Raw genomic sequence first — 19,832 nt, 5'->3', positions numbered from 1 at the left:
TACGCTTACATCAGCCTTGCACTCTTTCTGGATCTCCATATTTCTCACACGATCATACATGGTTTTACCACACATACGTCTAAGGGATCTCATTTCTACAGCATTCAGTCTTGTTTAAACATAACATTCATTAATCTATGTGATAAACCAAAATGTATGAAGAGAAAAACTAAATAATATGATTATTTCTTTCCATGTCGAAATTCGTTGCATCACCATGATCCGGCAGTGGTCGCTTTGTGCCCGCAAGATGTTCCCTGTAGCTCTGCTGGATTGAACTCAGGGCTAGCAGCAGGCCGAAATGCAACTCACCTATTGTGTTGGTAGGAATCGATACAATTGTCCATGCCATCGATATTCGTAACGGTAGTTGGAGGTTGTTGTTTTAAACCGTTACAAACTAACGTCAAACTCGTAGTCGACGCGTCGCGTTGTGTAGGGACACTAGCAAAATTCTATGGCAGATACTCACGAGTGGCACGTATGCTACGCACACAAAACTCGAGTCATTTGTAAGTATGTATCGCCGTGTACAGATGGCCTTACACACTCAAAAAACCCTTGACTCTGTGCAGAAACGGGCGGTCCGTTTGATAGATTCCCCAATCTTAACAAACGGACTGCAATCTTTAGAGCACAGGCGTCAGGTAGGTATGCTGTCCTTGTTCTATCGGTATTACAATGGAAGATGCTCTGAGGAACTAGCGTCATTGATCCCTTCGGCACCGGTGCGTAGTCGGGATACACGCCAAACGCGCGCCCAACATTTGTACACAGTTGACACTTGTCACATGAGAACGGGTCGCTTCTACGATTCGTTCTTAAGTTCAACAGCTCGGCTGTGGAACGAACTGCCGGCCTCTGTGTTTCCTCCCTCCTACAACATGGGACTCTTCAAGACCCATGTTCACTCCTTCCTCTCCAAAAAAAGACCCTCCACACAGCATCCCCAAAGATGACATAGGCCCCGAGGGAAATTATTTTCTTCAGGGCCTCCTGTGTGGAGTAAATATAAAAAAAAAAAAAAAGTTACCATACCACTGTCTAGCTTGTTCTCGCTGTATACCGTTAAGGTTAATTTTTGACATTTTAGAACATTTAGGTTAGTCCTCTATGTATTCAAGAAACTGACACATGAGTTTCTGTTCATTTCGTTCTGCAACATTTTTTGTTTGAATAAGTTTAGAAAATGGAGTCTTCTCGCAAGCGTAAGCATGACACCTTAAGTTTAAACCAAAAATGAACGATGATGGCTTGTTTGTCTTTAGGAAAAGCTGTCTTAATTTTCAGCATATTTTGATTAGTATGCACCAAAGATATAAGAAGAACGAGATATGCTGTGTTGGCCGCCGGACCGTAGGCGGAGTACTACCTAATGAGGGTACTTTGAATACTATTGGGACGTGTACGCACAGAAATCTGTTCTATGTATTAGTGCGGATACCTTAGCGTAAGCGAAGGTGTGCAGTAGTATTGGTGAACAAAACCGGCGACACTGGGCAAAATAATACCACACAGTATGAACTGCTTATAGCACATCTCGTTCTTCTAATATCTTTGGTATGCACTATAATCTGCCGCTTTCAGTAATTGTCCAGTTTTATGGGTGGCGGATTAGTGACAGAGTACTGTACAGTTAACGGTCTGTAAAAACAGTTCAACATATGAATTGACTTAAGTTTCCCATCCCGTCCCAACGATTCGTAAAAGCGCTTATTGTTGTGTTGGTGTTGAAATACAATTTGAACTATGAATAATAACGAACCTGAAGCGGTTTAGGCTGTTTGCAGGTGAGATAAATCGTGACGGCATTAGTGACTTTGTAAATCTCGCGTTCTTGCAAGTTTAACGAGAGGCACAGGTGGCCCATGCCCTCCAGCAGTGTGAGCTGCAGTTTGTACGACTGGGTGAATCTGTAAGTCGAGCCAATATCCTTCATGTGGCTGTCACGGGCGGATTTCGTGAGGATGTCGCATAGAATTGGCATTACTTCCCTGTTGAAGAATAAAATAAAATAAAATATCACAAAATTGTGGAGCAAAGAGCACAGTCATTGTTTAATTAGGGTGCAATGTTGTAGTATACTGTTAGTTCAAAGTGAGTATCTGAAAATCAAAAGGCAAAAGTGGGAAAACTGAATAAAGGCTTAAATGTAATTAGCATGTTTTCAAAGTAAAGCTGATTTTTAACAAGCAATAACTTTGGAATTTATAAATCAAAAATGATTTTTTTTAATTTTCCCCGTTGAAGTTATCATAGCGAACATAGTTGCATTCAAAGTTGAAAAAAAGAAGTGGAAATGGTGGTTAAGTGCCTTTTGATTTTTAGGTACTCAAGTGTGTCATAGACATGATGATGTGCCACCAACGGGGCTAGCATGTTTAAGTCGATAACTTAACAATATTGGATCGATAGGCTTAGCTGACAACGATTTTATATCGATTTCCCGAGTACGGTTGTGCTCGTTAGGCGTGTTGACAGCCAAGCGGACATTGACAAGAAAAAAAATAATGCAAAATGATTGAGTTAAAATAGGACATTGGTGTGTTCAGTTAATATTATTATCAAAACGTAATTATATCAACTTCAATATTCTTACTTGAGAGTTCTGGTTCTGATGAAGTCTTTAGAATGTTCAGCAAGTGTCAAGAGCAGTTGGAAAGATCTGTTGATAATAATCGGCTGTGAAGTCTCCCGAAATCTATTGACTAACGGAGACCAGACCAGATGTACCAAGGGAAGAAGTTCATCTTCCCAATCCTTGATGGCCCCGATACCTTCCTTCAAAATACTTAAAGCCAGGAGTTTTTGTTCTCTGTCGTTCGATGGGATGAAATTCAATGTTTTTTTAAGTATTGAGACAACCATTGTAATGTGGATGGGCGGAGTTTTCTTTTCTGTTATGTTAACATCTACAAACAAAATATTGTGGACATTAATGTAGTATGTCTGAAAAATATTTTCTGTGCTGTTGGGGGGCATAAAATAGTTATTGCTTTTTGTTAGTTAATACCTGTTTTGACCACCTGCACAGAAAAAGTTTTGTAAATCTCTAGTGATACCCAATCATTGAATTAGATAAAGGAGTTTTGTAACATTTATGACAAACTCGCTGAAGTCCTCGGTGTTGCCCGGGCTTTACACAGAATTTTTCGAAATCAGATAATAGATAATCCTAATAATTTTCCTCCTGTTTTGAATGTCAAGCATGCAAAATTTTATCAATAGCTATCAAAATTTTGAGGTAAGGGATGGGAAAAAGGGAAGGGGGTTATTTCTCATGTATAAAGTGACCTTCCTCCTGTTTTGAAGTATGTGCCAAATTTCACCAATCTCGAAATAAAACTGTAGATTTGTAAACAAAACAAAGCCAGCTGCCACATAAATTTCAAAGCTCAGTATTTCAAAATGGAAGTTACTTTGTGAGGTGAACATAGTTGAATTGACCTCGTAAAATCCTGACAGAAAGAAGCTGTGCAAATTTCATGATGCCAGAGCTCATCTTTTGCAAGTTTTTAATGAGATATACCTACAGAGAGATTTTCTGCTTAAAAGTTAATACGATGGTATTGCAGGCAATCTATAATCTAGAAAGATTAAAATCCTTCAAACATGAAATGTTTGAAGTTTTGATTGAATGACAATTTTACCTTCAGTTTGTTCATCTATAATTTCCATATTATCTTCTTTGTACATTTCGTAGGCAGTTTTATTGGAGTCCTCATCATCAAAGTTGGTACTTTTGCATTTATTATAATGGTAGTCCATAATCTGTTCTATTATGGAATTCAGACAGGGGTAATCTTGCCGGATGTTTTGTCCTTCTATCACAGTTTCGTTTGAGGGGAATTTTGTTTTGATATACTTGATGAAGGTGAAAAACAGGCGCAGGAATAGAATCATGTTTGAATGCTGGTGCACGCCTATGCACTGGTCTAAAACCTATTAAAAATAATGACTTTGAGTTAAAAAATCACATTAATCAAATGTATAAGTGGTCATGTAGGCCTAATAAAGATTCGGGTTCATAGAAAAACGGAAAGCACAAAGGATTGTATGGAAAGGGTCATTAAGTATACGCGGTTACAACTGATACCGAGTACAGAGCACATTTTTAACGTTACATACATACAGATCTAAACTAGCATTGAAAAAATTATGTTTCTAATTTTCTCTTATTTAATAAATCATAACCAAAATTTTCTTTAAAATGAGTTTTGCAACTCATTGGGATTGCTATGACAAGAATCAAAAATAATAATAAAAAAAACCCATCAGTGAGCAACTTTATCTTTGTTTGCATTCAAAATTCTGCTTTCAAGAACTAGTATTTTTAATTACATATGTAAATTTGTAATAATAAAATTAAAAGAAGTAGTTCATCAGCTTTCAAGAACTAGTATATAATCTTGAAATATGTTTAGAAACAGCTAATTTTTCTGGAATTCAAGGACTGAATATTGATATTACAATGCGAGTTGCCTGTATACAGTCAAATCGCAGCTCCCGCTCTCCGCGCACTTCATTTGTTCCCCTTTCCTTGATTGGCTGGTCTATCAATTTGAATGTCTATGAGATATCGAGAGAAGACTGGGCAGCCCCAAAATTAGGTACTTACTTTGGGACTGGGCTGCCCCAAAATAAAGTACTTACTTTTGGTTAACATATCCAAGTTATATTCAGCATAAATCTTTACATTCAAAGGGTTCCAGTAAAGAAATAAAGAATATTACACAGTAACTTACATTATCAACAATTTCATAAAGACAGGGCAATACTGCAGTTTCACTGTAACGCATAACCACCAGCAACACATCCAAAACACCAATGTTTTCAGATATCTGTAAAAAAAAATTTACATTAGACTCAAAAATAATTACAAGTGTGTAAGAAATAACAGGAGTCAAAGGAAAGTTGTCTATTGTCCAATACAGAATCCTTCTTTTCCTATCTCTTCTAAAGTGTACATACAGATCCATATGAAATGAAATGTTCAAATTAACTAGTAGTTCAAATTAACATTAGACCTCGCGTCCAAAGAAGTATGCTTCCATTTCCTCTTCAAAATCAGAACCATTTCGAAATCAGAACCAAAATTTCATCTAAAATTATAAGATTTGTAAGTAGGTACTAAAATACTTACCTACTTAATTAATAAACACGGCTATTTCACATTTAAACAAAAACTTTGATAACCATCAACACGTCATACAGGGGTGTATAACTCTAATCAAAAATTGGAACCGAGACAAGACACGGTTATCTCCATGGCTTGTGACACACAATCGACTACCCACATCCACCAATGAAAAACTCTGAATGTCTTTGGAAAAACTGTTGACAGCCGAGTGGTATATCTATGGTTGTTTGATATCTTAAACTCGAACTACGCTGTTGTCGTCGAGTTTTATATTGTTTATCTGATATAAGCTAGATGTTCGTCAGTTTGTGGATCGCATTTCTTAATCGGAAGCAAAAGGCCGAATGGTTCGTTAAGAAATTACGCGTTGCCAATGCTTTAATCTTGACATCTCGAACACAAAATAGAAGACGTCGAATAGAGCACGTACCCAAAAAACAGGTGAGAATCTCTCTTTGTTTGTTCGTAATTTACTAATTTGTAATAGCCTTTATTTTTACTTCACCGCAGAAATGAATCTATTTTCTTTCTCAGACAGTATCCATGTTCCTGCCAGTATTGTGAGGCTGTACTGGATTGTGGTTGTATCATGCAAGGTTTTAAGAATTCCATCATTCTACCTTATTCATTAATGATTTAACCTGTTATCTACAATTTATTTCTTGCTGAAATAAAAATACTTAACAAGTAACTGAGTTTTTAATTTTTCTGTTACCTGCAGAAAAATGTCAAAATTCGATACTGTCGTAGAAAAAAACAATCGTTTTTGAAAACGTTTAAAATTTGTTTCATACAAAAAGCACGGAGTTATCGATCTAGTGAGTGGTTTATTTATGTCGTCGTGCGCCAGCCGATTTTCGTGTAACTTATGTTTTTTGCAAAACAATGTTTTTGTAAATTGTACCGTTTTACAAGTTAATGTGTTAGTAAAAATAGTATATAATCTAGCGGCAGTATTTTCCCTACTTCCACTGTTTAGAGAAATAATTTTTTTGATCGCGCCTATGGGTTACTACGGCGCACGATAGATGGTTGAGTAAAGACAGGATTTCGCTACACTCAGTCAATAAGAAAACAAAAATTACCCTTCGTAATTTTAAATTGACGTGATGAGTGAAATAATCTGCATTTTGCTTAATTAATCCTGTGACATCTTTCATTTTGCAAGCCTTGGTTATATCTGATAGCGCCTTCATTCCGGCAAGGTGGATCATTTCATTACTGCTCCCTGCAACAAAAACTCATCACTTTAAAAACAAAAACAATTTACATTAGCAACTCCAATCTAATTTAGAGAAATTCATTGACAAACATTGACCACAATTTTTTGATGTTTTGATTCTGAATGACTGTCAACCGTGTCGATATTGAGAGTACCTACCACTCTGGAACGATGTGCAAATATACAATGTATTTATAAAATAATATGTACATACATAGCTTACATAATATCTTCCAGAGTGAAATATACTCTCAGTAACGAAATATTCCTTAAAATGGCTTGTGAATTCTGCTTAGAGTTCGTTTTGCTTTGATCAACCCTGAACAGGACACAAGAGCGTGTTGAACGTGCAGGTACATTGAATGGAATCTTGTTTGGCAACTCTGGGCATATACAGTTTATAAATGAATACCAGCGAAACAAGTGTCTATGATATCTGAAACAGCGCCAGGACAAAAATAGAGATTACCGAGAAGCAGCCTACAAGGCAATTATGGAAGCCGTGGAGATGGCAACTGTAAAAGATGTTATTTGTAAAATAACATTTAATTTTATTGAATAATATTTGTTATTTATAATATTCCAGTACCTCAGGCAAAAATATTGATATACTACATGTCGATATTTATTATGACTGGAAACTATTTTCATTTGCTACCTAAATATCAGGAAACAGATATCAGATATCAAAAAAACAGGGGCGATTCCGGTTCAATAACGAAAAAATTGTTAATTATAAGGTTAACAACAATTCCTTATCCTTAACCTTATAATTAACAATTTTTTCGTTGTTATCTGAGAGAACTGAAATCGCAGTTAACGAAAAAAGTACTAATTTTAAGGTTAAAGACAAGTAGAATCGGAATTGCCCGTATGTAATGAAAAAGTGATAAATTTTAAGGTTAAGGACAATTCATTATCTATAAGTAGAACCACAATCGCCCCTCAGATTCGAAAAGCCAGCTACTTTTTAAACTTTCACTTTTTGTCCTATCTTCACCATTACAGCGCCCTTGAGGTGATTTTGCACAAAAATGGCGCTGTACAAATCATCCAAATATTATTACAAAATTCGCTCAATCGTGATGCCATAATTCCACTGGCTCTGGACTGTTATGCGGTATCACATCAAAAATATTAAAAATTAAAAAAAATCAACATTTAACTTACCCGCCCTTTCCAGAACAAGATAGAGAGTCTTCAACAAAAACTTATCAAACTCGACTCCCAAAAACAGAGCCATCTTCCCGATGCCTTCTGTCATCAGGCAGATCTTGATCACATTGTCCTGTGCTTCTGCTATAGTCTTGCAGGTTTCTGCCATGAACTCCTGGGCTTCATCCTGGATGTTGGAATGGTCGGGTCTGTAACTCAAGTCGGTGTATCTGGTCTCAGTAGCCCCTTCATACAGGTCGAAGGTTCGCTCCTTGATCCACTCTCGAGGGTTGTAGACTGTCACGTCCAGGGTTTCGTGCTTGCTTGGAGGTCTCTCCTTGCGGCACACTACGATGGGTAAGTACCAGATCTCAATGTCGATGTAGGTGTTGATCAGATTTTCAACGAGGTGTTCTTTCAAATCCTTTTCTTCGACAGGACCTACAAAACAAATTGATTCGTATATTGCATGGATAAAAGGATAATGCTGGCTGTTTCAACACAATCTATCTCAGCACTCCAGGTACGTTTTGACACAGTTTAGATCTGTGTTTTAGTGAAACTTTATTTAGGAAACATTCGCATATGAAGATAGTCGCCGACGGATCATATATAAGACAGCTGTGTGGATTTGGTTAAAATATAAGGACGGGTTGTTTCACAGAATTTGAACAATTCATCAAATTTCAGAGCTAAAATTCAAGTTCCATTATTATTTCATAATTCAAATTCTGTGAAAGTCCTAAGTGGTTAGTGGTTTCAAATAAACAACTATAAATGGTTGAATTCATCAATTTTATAGGAGTAAAAACAAAGTTTTTGATTCAGTTGGCAAGGTATTATGCATAAATGATAAATTGAAGTATTTTATATCAAAATAAGTATAGTACATTGGCATTTCAAAACAACCCCACTATCTTACGTTAATTTTGTAGGGAAAAACATAACTTCTTGTAACGAACCATGTGACTGCATGAGATAGTGAGAAGAAAGGACTATAAAAAAACTGTGAGCGGTTGTCCAGTGGCTCTTTATCATCACCTGCTATTCAAGATAATACATTGTGTTAATTAGTCATTTGACTATTATTCCGCCACCCCAATATTTATTTATTTATTGGACAATTTGTATTGTAGCGCAGCTTTAGTGAGATTTCACCTCAGGGGCGCTTTACAGTTGATGCAGGTATTACAAAAAAATATAAATACTACAAAAATAAATTGAAATTAAGTTAAATAAAATGAAGTACAGGAACAGATGATGAAGTACAGAAACAGGTGACCCGAAGATGGAGACTCTGCAACAAGAATCGTAGGTGGTGAGGAAACTGGACCAGCTGCTGCAGCGAGAGAGTGCACCGCGTCCACCAACAGTGCCAGCACGAGGTTTGTCATCCGTCCAGGTATGTGTCTGCTGCTAATTAAGCGCTGACACAGTATCCTCACATAGATAACAGACCTTGGCAGCACCGCTGTGACGTTCGGAAAATCCATCATTCATCTCCATGCAGTCTTGTTCCTGGTGATTGTGTTAGTGGTGCAATGTGCCCGCAATAAAAGGCGACGGTCGGGATAATAAATTACCCTGGGCACTTGTTAGGGCCTTCAGAGTTTCCAAGAATTCCGAAAACATCTGGCGTACCTACAGTTACCGATTCTCGTCACAAGTTCAACTTCAGCGAATTTCGAATATTTTTTAGCACAATTTTCGATTATTCATTTTTAACACACTGCACTCTAATCACATTACTATAAAGTTCTGATTACTAATTGGTGAGTTAATTTAAAATGTCGATTGACTGATTTTAAAAATAATTTCAAAGGGATGCTGGCTCATTTCCCTTGAAAATACTAAAAAAAACACAAAGCGGTTGGAGGACGGCATGACACGTCCGGCTGCCACGAAGGGCGCTACAATACTCAGTATACTATTAAAGAAAATCATTACACTTCTTAAGCGTAAAAAATTCTTATAGGGTAACCTTATGTGGGAGTTTTACAGTATATTGAAGTTTTTTAAAAGGCTTACTTGAAAGAAGTTCGTTTAGAACGAGCATGATTTCCTTCTTGTGCTCCGACTCTCTCAACTGCTCCAGCAGACTGTCAGCTACCATCTCCACAGCTTCTGAAGCTCCGAGTATTTGGCAGATCTCCAGAGCAATCTTTATGCAAGTTTCATTTTGCAAGTTCTTGAAAACTTTCCACGGGCAAGTCTGCATCATTTCAAATTCAATATCTAAAGAGTAAGATAGAAATTATGAACCATATAAAACCAGTAATCCGCCACCCCCAAAACCGGGCATTTTTAAGAATTTACTTGGAATATTTGAATTTAAAGGCCGCAAAAAATTCAATTTACATAAATATATCTTGTTTTACTTAGGCCACGTCCGCACAGGCAGGCGGCTTGCTTAGCGCCTAGAGCCTAGTGGCTTGCATTCTGGCTACTTGCTAGGATACACGGTGTCCGCACTGAAGGTGGTTTGCGTGGTGGGTCGCTAGGTGTCTTGGTCATTTGCTTGTCGTCTAGTTGACGAGATGTCACTTTCAAAAATAGCTCTAAAACTGCTACTTACAGAAAATTCATCTTTAAAATATACCATTTCACGGCCTAATCCATCATGTTGGGTTCATGACATAAATAAGTCACGGTCAAGTCATGGGCAGTTTAATGTTCTGTATAAATAATTGCGTAATTTTGACGAAAAATTTTACCAGTCCAGCCCAGAGAATCATTTGATATACTTCTTAGTATACATAATCCAACGCCATAACCATAATTAACGTCTCATTGTAAAAAAAATTATGACATAATTATTTTTTTTTTTTTTTTAAGACAACTACATTTTTATGTAGTTCATTAGCTGGATTCCACAGAGGTTCAAAAATGCCTCGCGCCTAGTGGCAAAAAACCAACACGTTCGTTCACTTCGATACCCGCAAAGCGACTAGCATAGCGACTAGCTAGACGCCAAGCGCGCAGTGCGGTCAGTCGCGAGTGTTCTAGAACGTTTGTTTTACTAAGCTACTCGCTAGGTGACTCGCTAGACTCTAGGCGCTAAGCAAGCCGCCTGCCTGTGCGGACGTGGCCTTAGAGTTACTTGCGAATTTACTTAGAATATCTTGAGTTTAAGGGGCCGGTTGGGAAATTTCGATTTACAGTGAAATATATCGTATTTTTACGAATTTACTTTGAATAACTGAACATGAAGGGCCGACCGTGGCGGTAAACTTCTGCATAAATTCGATTTACATATTACGATATCGAATTAACGAGGTTCTAATGTAATAAAAAGAAAAAAAAACTTTCCCTCACTAGATTAATACTAATAAAAGATTGACAGCTGGCATGACCCCCAGCTATACTAGCACCAATGGCTGAGTGCGCCAAAGTTTAACCAGCTCCAGACAAATTCATATCACGCAAAAATAAAATTTTCATACCTCTAACAGAGAAGTCCTCCAAAATTTTGATTCCACTGCATTCCATTTTGAAAACCTCAATTAGAACAAACACAAGTCGGTTGAGGATGAAAGAGCTACTTAAAATTTCAGTCAGTTTTTGTGGCTTGTACTTGGATGATGTCAGAAGCCGTACATAACCTTTCAGCAAATTCAATCCTGCAATGTGTTCCCGAGTTTCTAAAAGCAAAAACAATTAAATCTTTTAAATATTTTTTTATGAATTAAACACAAAAACAGCAATGAAAGATACTCTCAGTATCGCCTTGGTAAAAGACCACCATTCAGAATTCAAACTTTGCTTGAAATGAGTTTAGCCATGTTTCATGACCAGATCTGAACAGCTAGGTACTTCCCAACCTTTATCTCCTCTTCCCACTATCTTCAGCCTCACATCATACCCCAATTGGGAATACCATAGTCTCACTGGCTTCAGACAGTTCGTCGCTCTAGTTCGATTTTATCCAACAGACCAAAACGTAAATCGGGAGAAATAGCGCTTCAAAGTTTTTTTTACGAAAAACGCATATACAATGAAATTAGCTCAATCTAAGCTTAATAAAATGATTTAAAGTGATAGTAATTATTAATTTTAAGTAAAATTCGTTCCAAATGTTTAAAATTACGCAGAAAACTCGTTTTTAATTTGTATGTAGGACAAAGTGTTGGATAAACATGCTCGGAATGTTGATTAATTTTGGTGGACTTAAGACAAACTGCGTCTTGAAAACAAATTAATTTTTTTTTTCACTTGTATCGTATAAATAAATACTTTCTGAGAACAACTGCATACTTAACTCAATTTAGCCAAAAATGGACTGTTGGACAAAAACGAACTAGAACGACGAGTTGGCAGAAGTAGGGGAGAGTATGGTATATCGTACCACTTCGCACTTAACTCTAAATGCTGTATGATCGAAATGAGTTAGAGAATTGGAGTTAGGTTCAAATAAATACTTATTTTATTGGGTACGATATTTATTTAAATCATATTTTACAAGCATCTGAAATGTTTTCAAATTAAAAGTTTTATAAAAAATGGTTTTCGGTACGATTTAACGAACCGGTACGGTTAATCGTACCACCGGTATGGTAAATCGTACCTAGACCATTATTCCAATTTATATCGAAGAAAACATGGACGTTTTTAAGGCATGCATGTGTCGCAAATGTCTGGGTTACTGGTGCAAGCTTCATGCACCCATTTATGGCAACGAACGCACTAGATCCAGTCTTTTTTGGGTCCTGCCTTTTCAAAATAATTGCCAAAGCATAGGTGGCATACGTTTTCTTTATCGTCATCATCAATATCCGTATCCGAATCATTCAAAACGACAATACTGTCAGCATCTTCACTATCACTACTTCTGCAATTGGCCTTCTTTCGTCGAGCACACTTCTTACACTTAATGGGCATTTTATCAGTTTTAATAATCTTATTTTTCTTTTTTTCAATTTTTAATTTGGTTATTTTGACAGCTGAGCGTCTACCAGCAGCAATTTCTAGTCCTTTTTTATACGGACTTGCTGTTATTTCAGCAGCTTTTTATGCCGTGCGCGTGTTCTTTTTCCTTGGTTCTTTGGTATTGAAGAAATCTCAAGAATTGAAAGTTGAAAAGATGTCGACGCGTTTGAATTCGATTGCCCCAATTCAACTTTTTGAACTGCATCTGGTGGTGAAAAGGAAGATTCTGACGAGATCTCTGGTGTTTGTTGTACTGAACTCTTTAATTTAAAACTAGAAAATAATTTACTTAAAAAACAACTAACAAATTACGGTAAATCGTACCGGTACGATTTACCAAACCACTTGTGGTACAATTTAACAAACTCTGAGTTTTTATGAAAAAATGACAACAAAACATGTAAACGACAGGTGAAAATATGATTTTGCAATCGTAATTTGCAGAATACAAACATGCTAAGTGAACGTAATTTGAGAAAAAACTAACATACCTACCTTTGAACACGAAATCACCTTACGCAGGAGCCGAAAAAATTAGATGAAAATTGTGAAAAAACAAAAATACTCCACTGCCAGCGCACGCACGATCCAACACTAAATAAAAATGGCTGGACAACTATGACGCTTCTAACAGTTGGCAGAGTATTTCCAGGATTAAAAAATGGTGACCCTTAGCAAAAATATCGAGGTGGTACGATTTACCGACCGGTACGATATACCATACTCTCCCCTAATAATAACAGCAGATAATTACTGACATCAGAAGAGGTAAACATGCCCCAATGCAAAATCTGGGTAATATTTTGATGAGCTGGGGGCAAACCAGGTGACAATCTTTTTGGCACTACATCACTACATCATTCATACATAGATGTAACCAGACCCTAAAAAAGTGAAATTCGCTAAAGTAAAATAATGGTTTGCAGTGCAGTAAATTGTGGTAATTTTCTGTACAGGGTCTGAATATTCGTTTTTAACCGTACTGTCAACCGTTCATATGTTCATTTACTGCGATGAGTAAACTTTAAAACATATATAAGTGAAATATGATTTAAGGTTTTCACGGCCAAAAGTATTTTTATTGTTTGTTTTTGGGGTGTTATGCCGTGTTGCGCTAACTCCTTCTTTAGCCAACGTTTCGGACAGCATTGCAGTGTCCATCATCAGGGCAGATGTGTTATTTATATGTGTTATAAATAACACATCTGCCCTGATGATGGACACTGCAATGCAAACGTTGGCTAAAGAAGGAGTTAGCGCAACACGGCATAACACCCCAAAAACAAATAACAAACATATATAAGTGGTTTACCTAATACTGTAACAAAACATTCGTTTTTGGAAACAAGTCAAACTTTTTCACCAGATTCGGGATTCGTTGTTACTGTTATTAGGCAGTTAGAAATTCCCATGTTAAAGGACTACTTATTCGTAAGCAGATTTCATTTACGAAGACTAAAATAGTGATTCTACAATGTGGGTTCGCTGTAGACTGTTAGGATTCATTTATTGACAAATCCCTGAAAGGAACATGCTGACGCCACCTCCGGGGGAATTTTTTGTTCCTGTTGGTATCTTAGTTACTCTGTTCAGATAATATATGATAAGGTGAAATACCCAAAGCGTTGAGACATCTGGGCAGTTTGGAGAGGTCGTTGTAAAAGTTCTCTTCCAAATGACTGAGCAGGAGCTTCCCATTCTTAATCTTCTTGCTGTACTCCTCCAGGGCCTTATCGCTGGACCTCCTCACTTCCTCCATGTCATTTTCTGACATCGCTACAAGCATTTCCAGAATGTCCCTCAGAGATGGTTGCATATTTCTACAAAGGTAATATTTTTTTATGTGACAAAGAGCACTCCTGTCGGTACAGTGGAAAGACAGGGGAGCTATGTCGCCACCCGGTTAGGCGGGTTAAGGTAGGGGCTGTAGGAAAGGATTTATTATAGGATTGATATATAGGGTCTCGAAGAGGCCCGGATTATATGAATGACGAAAAACAGATGCTGGTAGCTCGTTCCACATAAGAGCCGACTTGTATGAAAATGAGTCAAAGAAACAACTCGTTCTCATGAAGCCAACATCAACTGTGAACGGGTGTTTCGCTCGTGTCCATCGAATTTCACGCACGTGCACCGGTGTACCGGGGGATCATTGCTGCTAGCTCCTTAAAATTTAAAATATTAAAACAAATGATTTGTTTACGCCTGTACATGTGCAATATGAATAAATAGTTCTGTCTGTCCGTCTGTATACAAACTTAATACTTTCAAGAAAGGCGTACAAATACAATATTGTATCGGTGATTCAATACAATTTGTATGCCTTTCTTGAAAGAACGAAGTTTTCATATGTATAAAACAATTTATTCATATTCATATAGTGTACATAAGAATGCACAAGAATGCATAAGAATACATAATATAATTCACCTAAATATTAAGCACAACTTGCAAAAAGTGTTTTTTCCTAAAATAATTAAATTAGCGCCATTTATGAAAGAGCATTATGAAGTATACCCTTAATAAAAAACATTCATTAATATAACGAAAACAAAAATAAGCAATTAAATAAAAGTGTCACCTGACCTCGAGTAGCGGATACACTAATCTTAATTTCTATTGTGCCGGGAATGCCAAAGTACCTACTACAACAGTTCATCAAGAAAGTATAGAAATTTAATAAAATGTAACATTTTTTCAATACCATGGTAACACCGAAGAAAAAATTACATATAGTAAATTCAAATTTGAGGTTATGATTGAGCATTGAATTTGACAGGAAAAATGGCAAAAGTCACATTTTAACAATAGATTAAGAAATATTAATTTTACTCACATAATACAGCAAGAGATAATATTCCAACACAAAAACGCCAACTCCAGCCGGACCTTTTCATGGTCATGGTTCTGCAGGGGCTTCAGACTCCTGATGAGAATCAGCAATCGATTGGCAGCCGCCTTATACCAGTCATCGTCCCTCTTGGCACTCTCCAGGTGTTCCAACATACCCGTGTGCCCCTTGTGCCGTAGTTTCTTGCCAAACGGATCGCATTCGGCCGGAGTCTCCTGTGTCTTCTTGGCTTTGTGGGCTTCGATGAGTTTGACAAAGTGCTGGTCAGTTATATTGGCCGCACTGCTGTCGCGCTCGCGGTCGTGCATCACGAGGCAGAGGATGTTGTTGATTCCTCTTATAGCCAACTGTAGATTAAAACAGTTTTTTTAGATGTAGAATGTTTCTTACTTTAACATAATAATTTTGTTACTTTTGCACTTAGTGGATTTTCATTGTATCCTAAATGAATCAAACACACACAAAAAGTGGTAAGTATTATTAAACCTTTCAGTTTAAAGTGGAATTTACCTATTATTACCCAACATTATTATGAAGCTCATTTTGAGCCAAAACTGGAATTGGTGAATTTAGTTGTAACCTGTAATGATAAAAATATAGCAAGAACAAAGATATTGATTGTATATATACTGTACTAGGTACTCATTTCTTAGGAAATTATTTTGACTTATCCTGTTATAATTGTCGCACAGAGTGGTAATCACAATAATGCTCTTTTTTTTTTTAAAGAAAGATAAACATTCCCGGGTTACGAATAACCTGACAATATTTGAAAATCTCCTACCACCACAGTAAGCTGAAAATGTTGTGTCTCTGGTGAGAGACCACCGTTCAGAATCAAACTTGAATGAAATGATTTTAGCCGTGTTTAGTGAACTTATTGGAATAGTGTTGGGAAGTAAGTTAGCTAAGAGATTCACAGATGCACTCATAGAGGGCAGTGCATAGAGCTTGCTTGGAAGTCCGCAAGATGGCAGCTAGTAGCCAGTAGTCGCCAGGACCAGTTAGAATGCTCCCAGACAAACTTGGTGTTTTCAGATCTCATTTAGCCAGCTCCTAGTTAGGTTGACTATCGAGTCACCATTGTAATACGCGAAGTATTTATAAATCCCTGATTTAACACCAAGAACTGATTATTTAAAATCTCCTTCCACGATGAGTTGGAGAACTGTTTGTGGGAACACAACAAATAGCCAGGTTATACTCAAACTTTCACTTCAACTCCATTTCCCCTCCACTTCATTCAACCTGACAACATTCCCCAAATCGCAGATGCCGTAATCCCAACGACTTTCGGCATTTGACTCATGAAATATATACATACTACCTGTCTTATACTTGGCGTCGCTTGGAGATGGATGGTTTCCATTGGATTTATTTTTTATTTTTTTTATTTATTTATCTATTTATCTATCAATATAAAGTTTTTTACGTGTATTTATCAACATCTGTCTCACTAGGGTACACCTGTGTCGAGACAGACGTATTCAGATACTTAAAGAATATTTACATGCATAACTAAATCAAAATACAGATTACAAAGTTGTATTCACTTTAAACTATGGAGTCAATAGAAAGATAATAGAAAGAGTAGGTACAGGTACGACAATATTATAAATAAATATGAAAAATAAATGCATATAGTTGGAGGACGTAGTTACAAAGGGGTTTTTATAGAATTATTGATTCCAAAGAAGGACAAAGAAGGACAAAGCGAATACCCAGAATACTATATTATATAAAGGGATGAAATATTATAACGCGCTGCCGGAAAACCTTAAGTCTGCCCCAATTGAAAAGTTCAAGATGTTGTGTAGGAGCCACATCAAGCAAGAAAAAAAAAAATAGTATATTTGAATGTAATAATTAATTAGTCATTTGTAAACTTAAATGTACATATTACTAAAATAAAAACAATAAATAAATAAAAATATTTTATTTTGTATTTGAATTGTTGTTATTGTTTACGTGTAATTTGGTTTACAGATGTTTGCGATAGTGGGACGCACAATACTTGTTGTCCATTTCTTCATTTCATGTTTGAATTTGGTTATTGACTCTGTCTAATCGTGGCTGGTAGTGTATTGTATAGATTGCAAGCTGAGTAAAGTTAATGCAGTCCTTCTTTTTACCAACAGGGTGAAAAGGTCACCTTTATACCAACTTTTTATTGAACATTCAAATTTATATATGTATATATAAGCTAAAGAAAATAATCGTACGCAAGTGACAGTGTGCCCCTGTTTGGGGTTCCCCATGGCTACCTCCTGCAGGCCGCCCAGCAGCCCCGGCAGAAAGAACATGAGTACCTCCCCCACCCGATCCACATACTGGTTGTCCAGCTCTTCCTTAATCAGGTCATCATGCACCGTTGCCAGGGCCATGATGCAATGGATGGCTGCTATTCTGTAATTACCAAGAGAACAAAAAATTAACAATTATATCATGAAAAATATATTAACTCTTTGCACGCGGCCGTATCAACTGTTGTTACGGCAGCAGAAGGGAAGTGGAAAGAAAGGCTGAAGAAGGTTTGCGAGCAATCCTCAGTTGGGGTGAGAGGAACAAGTTGAACTTTGCCCCCCAAAAAACCGTGGGACTCTTGATGAAAGGCACCCTCAGTAGAGGAAGAAATCCTTTCATCAGAATGGGAGCCTCCACTATTCAATTTGCAGACTGTGTCAAATATCTTGGTGTAACACTAGATCGATCGTCTTCCTTTTTAACTCATGTTAAAGAGGTCTCCAGCAAGGCCCAGGCCCTCTTCTTGAAACTGAGAGGAATCTCTACAGCTGAGTGGGGGTTGCGATCCCCAGCGCTGCGACTACTCTATAGGGGTACATACGTGGCGCAAGTCTCGTATGCTGCCTCTGTGTGGGAGCACCGTTTGGGGAATTCGCTTATACTCTCGGCTCTCAAGAGGGGTCAGCGAACCCCCTTGCTGGCGCTCTCCGGTGCTTATAGAACCGTTGCTTCAGACGCTTTGCCCGTGTTGGCCGGTATTTTGCCAATCGATCTAGAAATTAGGGAGGTTTTAACGAAGAAAAAGTTGACCAAGGGACTCCCCGCTACCCATCTCGGCGTAACTCTTACGCCATGCGGTGTCGGGACTCTTCCTGGCCTGCTTAGACAAATGAGTGATTTGTCACTCAACGAGTGGCAATCTCGCTGGGATAGGTCGAATATAGGAAGATGGACTTTCTCCTTCTTCCCATCAGTTAAAATCAGAATGGAAGGAGCCCACATTAAATTGGATCATCACATGACCCAAATTTTGTCAGGACATGGTGAGTTCAGGGGGAGACTACATAGACTCTCCCTGTCCCCACATCCAAACTGCGCGTGTGGTAGTTCTGATCAAACCGCTGAGCACATTTTGTGGCACTGTGAGATTATGATGGATGCAAGAGATGAATTATTGGCCGGTTTGTAAGTAACAACGAGACCGGTTTGGAACTCCGATCTCGTCTCGAACAAAGTGAATTTCGAGTGTCTGAGGAAGTATACAAAGATCTGGGTTGAGAGATGGTCTGATCTTAGAGTCGAGTACTAGACTAAAATCAATAGCTTTAACGCCAGGTGTTGCTCCTGGACACAATGGACTACGAGAAAATTGTTTTCATGTACTAATTAGCATTCTACAAATTTTCTGTTCCTGATTATACTTAATGTTTACTTTCTATCTCTTATTGCAGGTTATTTTGGAAATTTCGTAACAGACTGATTCTGCTTATAATATTTTTTTTTTTTTAAGATTTTCTTTTATTTTTATACACTGCTTTGTATCTTGTTCTTTCTTTTCTACTATAGAGTGACCTGCTTGCTGGTAGTAGCACTGAACTTATATTTTTCTGTGTCAGTCCGGCGTACCCCAACTCTGGGGTGACAGAAGACCTCGTCCGTGCATATCTAACTTCAAGATCAAATCACGATGAGGGATCTGTGTCATCGTCTGCTCGCAGCGCCTCCCCTGAGGTCAGGAACTGGACTGAGGATGGGCCGAACGTGGATTGGCGACCTTCCGCCCTGCCTCCAGGTATTCCGACGCTTTCTCCTCATGGTCTTCGGGATATTCCCAACCCCAACTCACACCTCTCGTCGAGGCACAACCGGTTTCCTGGCTTAGGGGCGCGGAACCTGATTCTCGTGAAGCCAATCCAACGCCCAGCTTTCTCTCCCTAGGCCTGCCTGTTAGTGGGTATCGACACCCCCTTCACCACAGAAAGAGGCGCATACTTTACCATTTTTCTTTTTTGTTCTTTTTGCAGGTGGCTGTGTATTATTTTAATTCTTCTCTACCTATTGTTGACATTTTGTAAATGTGTTTTTATTATATTAACCAAGTAGAATAGAACTTACTAAAATTATTAATACACAGCACTTGCATACTGCGAATAACATCGTATGCATGGACATTTTGGAGGTCTTGTTTTGAAATTTTAAATGTAGACTCGTTTTTTCAAAAAAATTAGCGTCCTTGCGAGAGCTCTGAAGGGGTACCATCAGTACCTAAAACAGGGCGGGGAAGTGGTGGGCCT

General features: G+C 37.7%; 1 protein-coding gene across 3 annotated transcripts in view; it reads right to left on the bottom strand.

Moving 5' to 3' along the window:
• The window catches only part of Tti1 (Telo2 interacting protein 1), a 37,392-nt gene that overhangs the window by 6,252 nt on the left and 11,308 nt on the right, over positions 1–19,832 (bottom strand). For 2 of the 3 annotated variants that reach the window (XM_089639583.1, XM_089639584.1), the window contains 11 exons: positions 17,517–17,700; positions 15,280–15,641; positions 14,061–14,263; positions 10,961–11,158; positions 9,546–9,752; positions 7,533–7,958; positions 6,226–6,368; positions 4,746–4,841; positions 3,651–3,942; positions 2,600–2,912; positions 1,766–1,994 (listed from right to left, as the gene is read on the bottom strand). In XM_089639583.1, the coding sequence (XP_089495709.1) occupies positions 1,766–1,994; positions 2,600–2,912; positions 3,651–3,942; positions 4,746–4,841; positions 6,226–6,368; positions 7,533–7,958; positions 9,546–9,752; positions 10,961–11,158; positions 14,061–14,263; positions 15,280–15,641; positions 17,517–17,700 (2,653 nt within the window). The remainder of the gene's footprint in view (positions 1–1,765; positions 1,995–2,599; positions 2,913–3,650; positions 3,943–4,745; positions 4,842–6,225; positions 6,369–7,532; positions 7,959–9,545; positions 9,753–10,960; positions 11,159–14,060; positions 14,264–15,279; positions 15,642–17,516; positions 17,701–19,832) is intronic. The other variant, XM_089639585.1, reaches the window with a different exon arrangement.

The sequence above is a fragment of the Hesperophylax consimilis genome, chromosome 14, assembly GCF_061612785.1.
Source record: "Hesperophylax consimilis isolate HC1 chromosome 14, BYU_Hcon_1.0, whole genome shotgun sequence".
NCBI classification, from domain to species: Eukaryota; Metazoa; Arthropoda; class Insecta; order Trichoptera; family Limnephilidae; genus Hesperophylax; species Hesperophylax consimilis.
The sequence above is the reverse complement of the archived record's forward strand: the minus strand, read 5'-3'. Positions and strand labels throughout refer to the sequence as shown.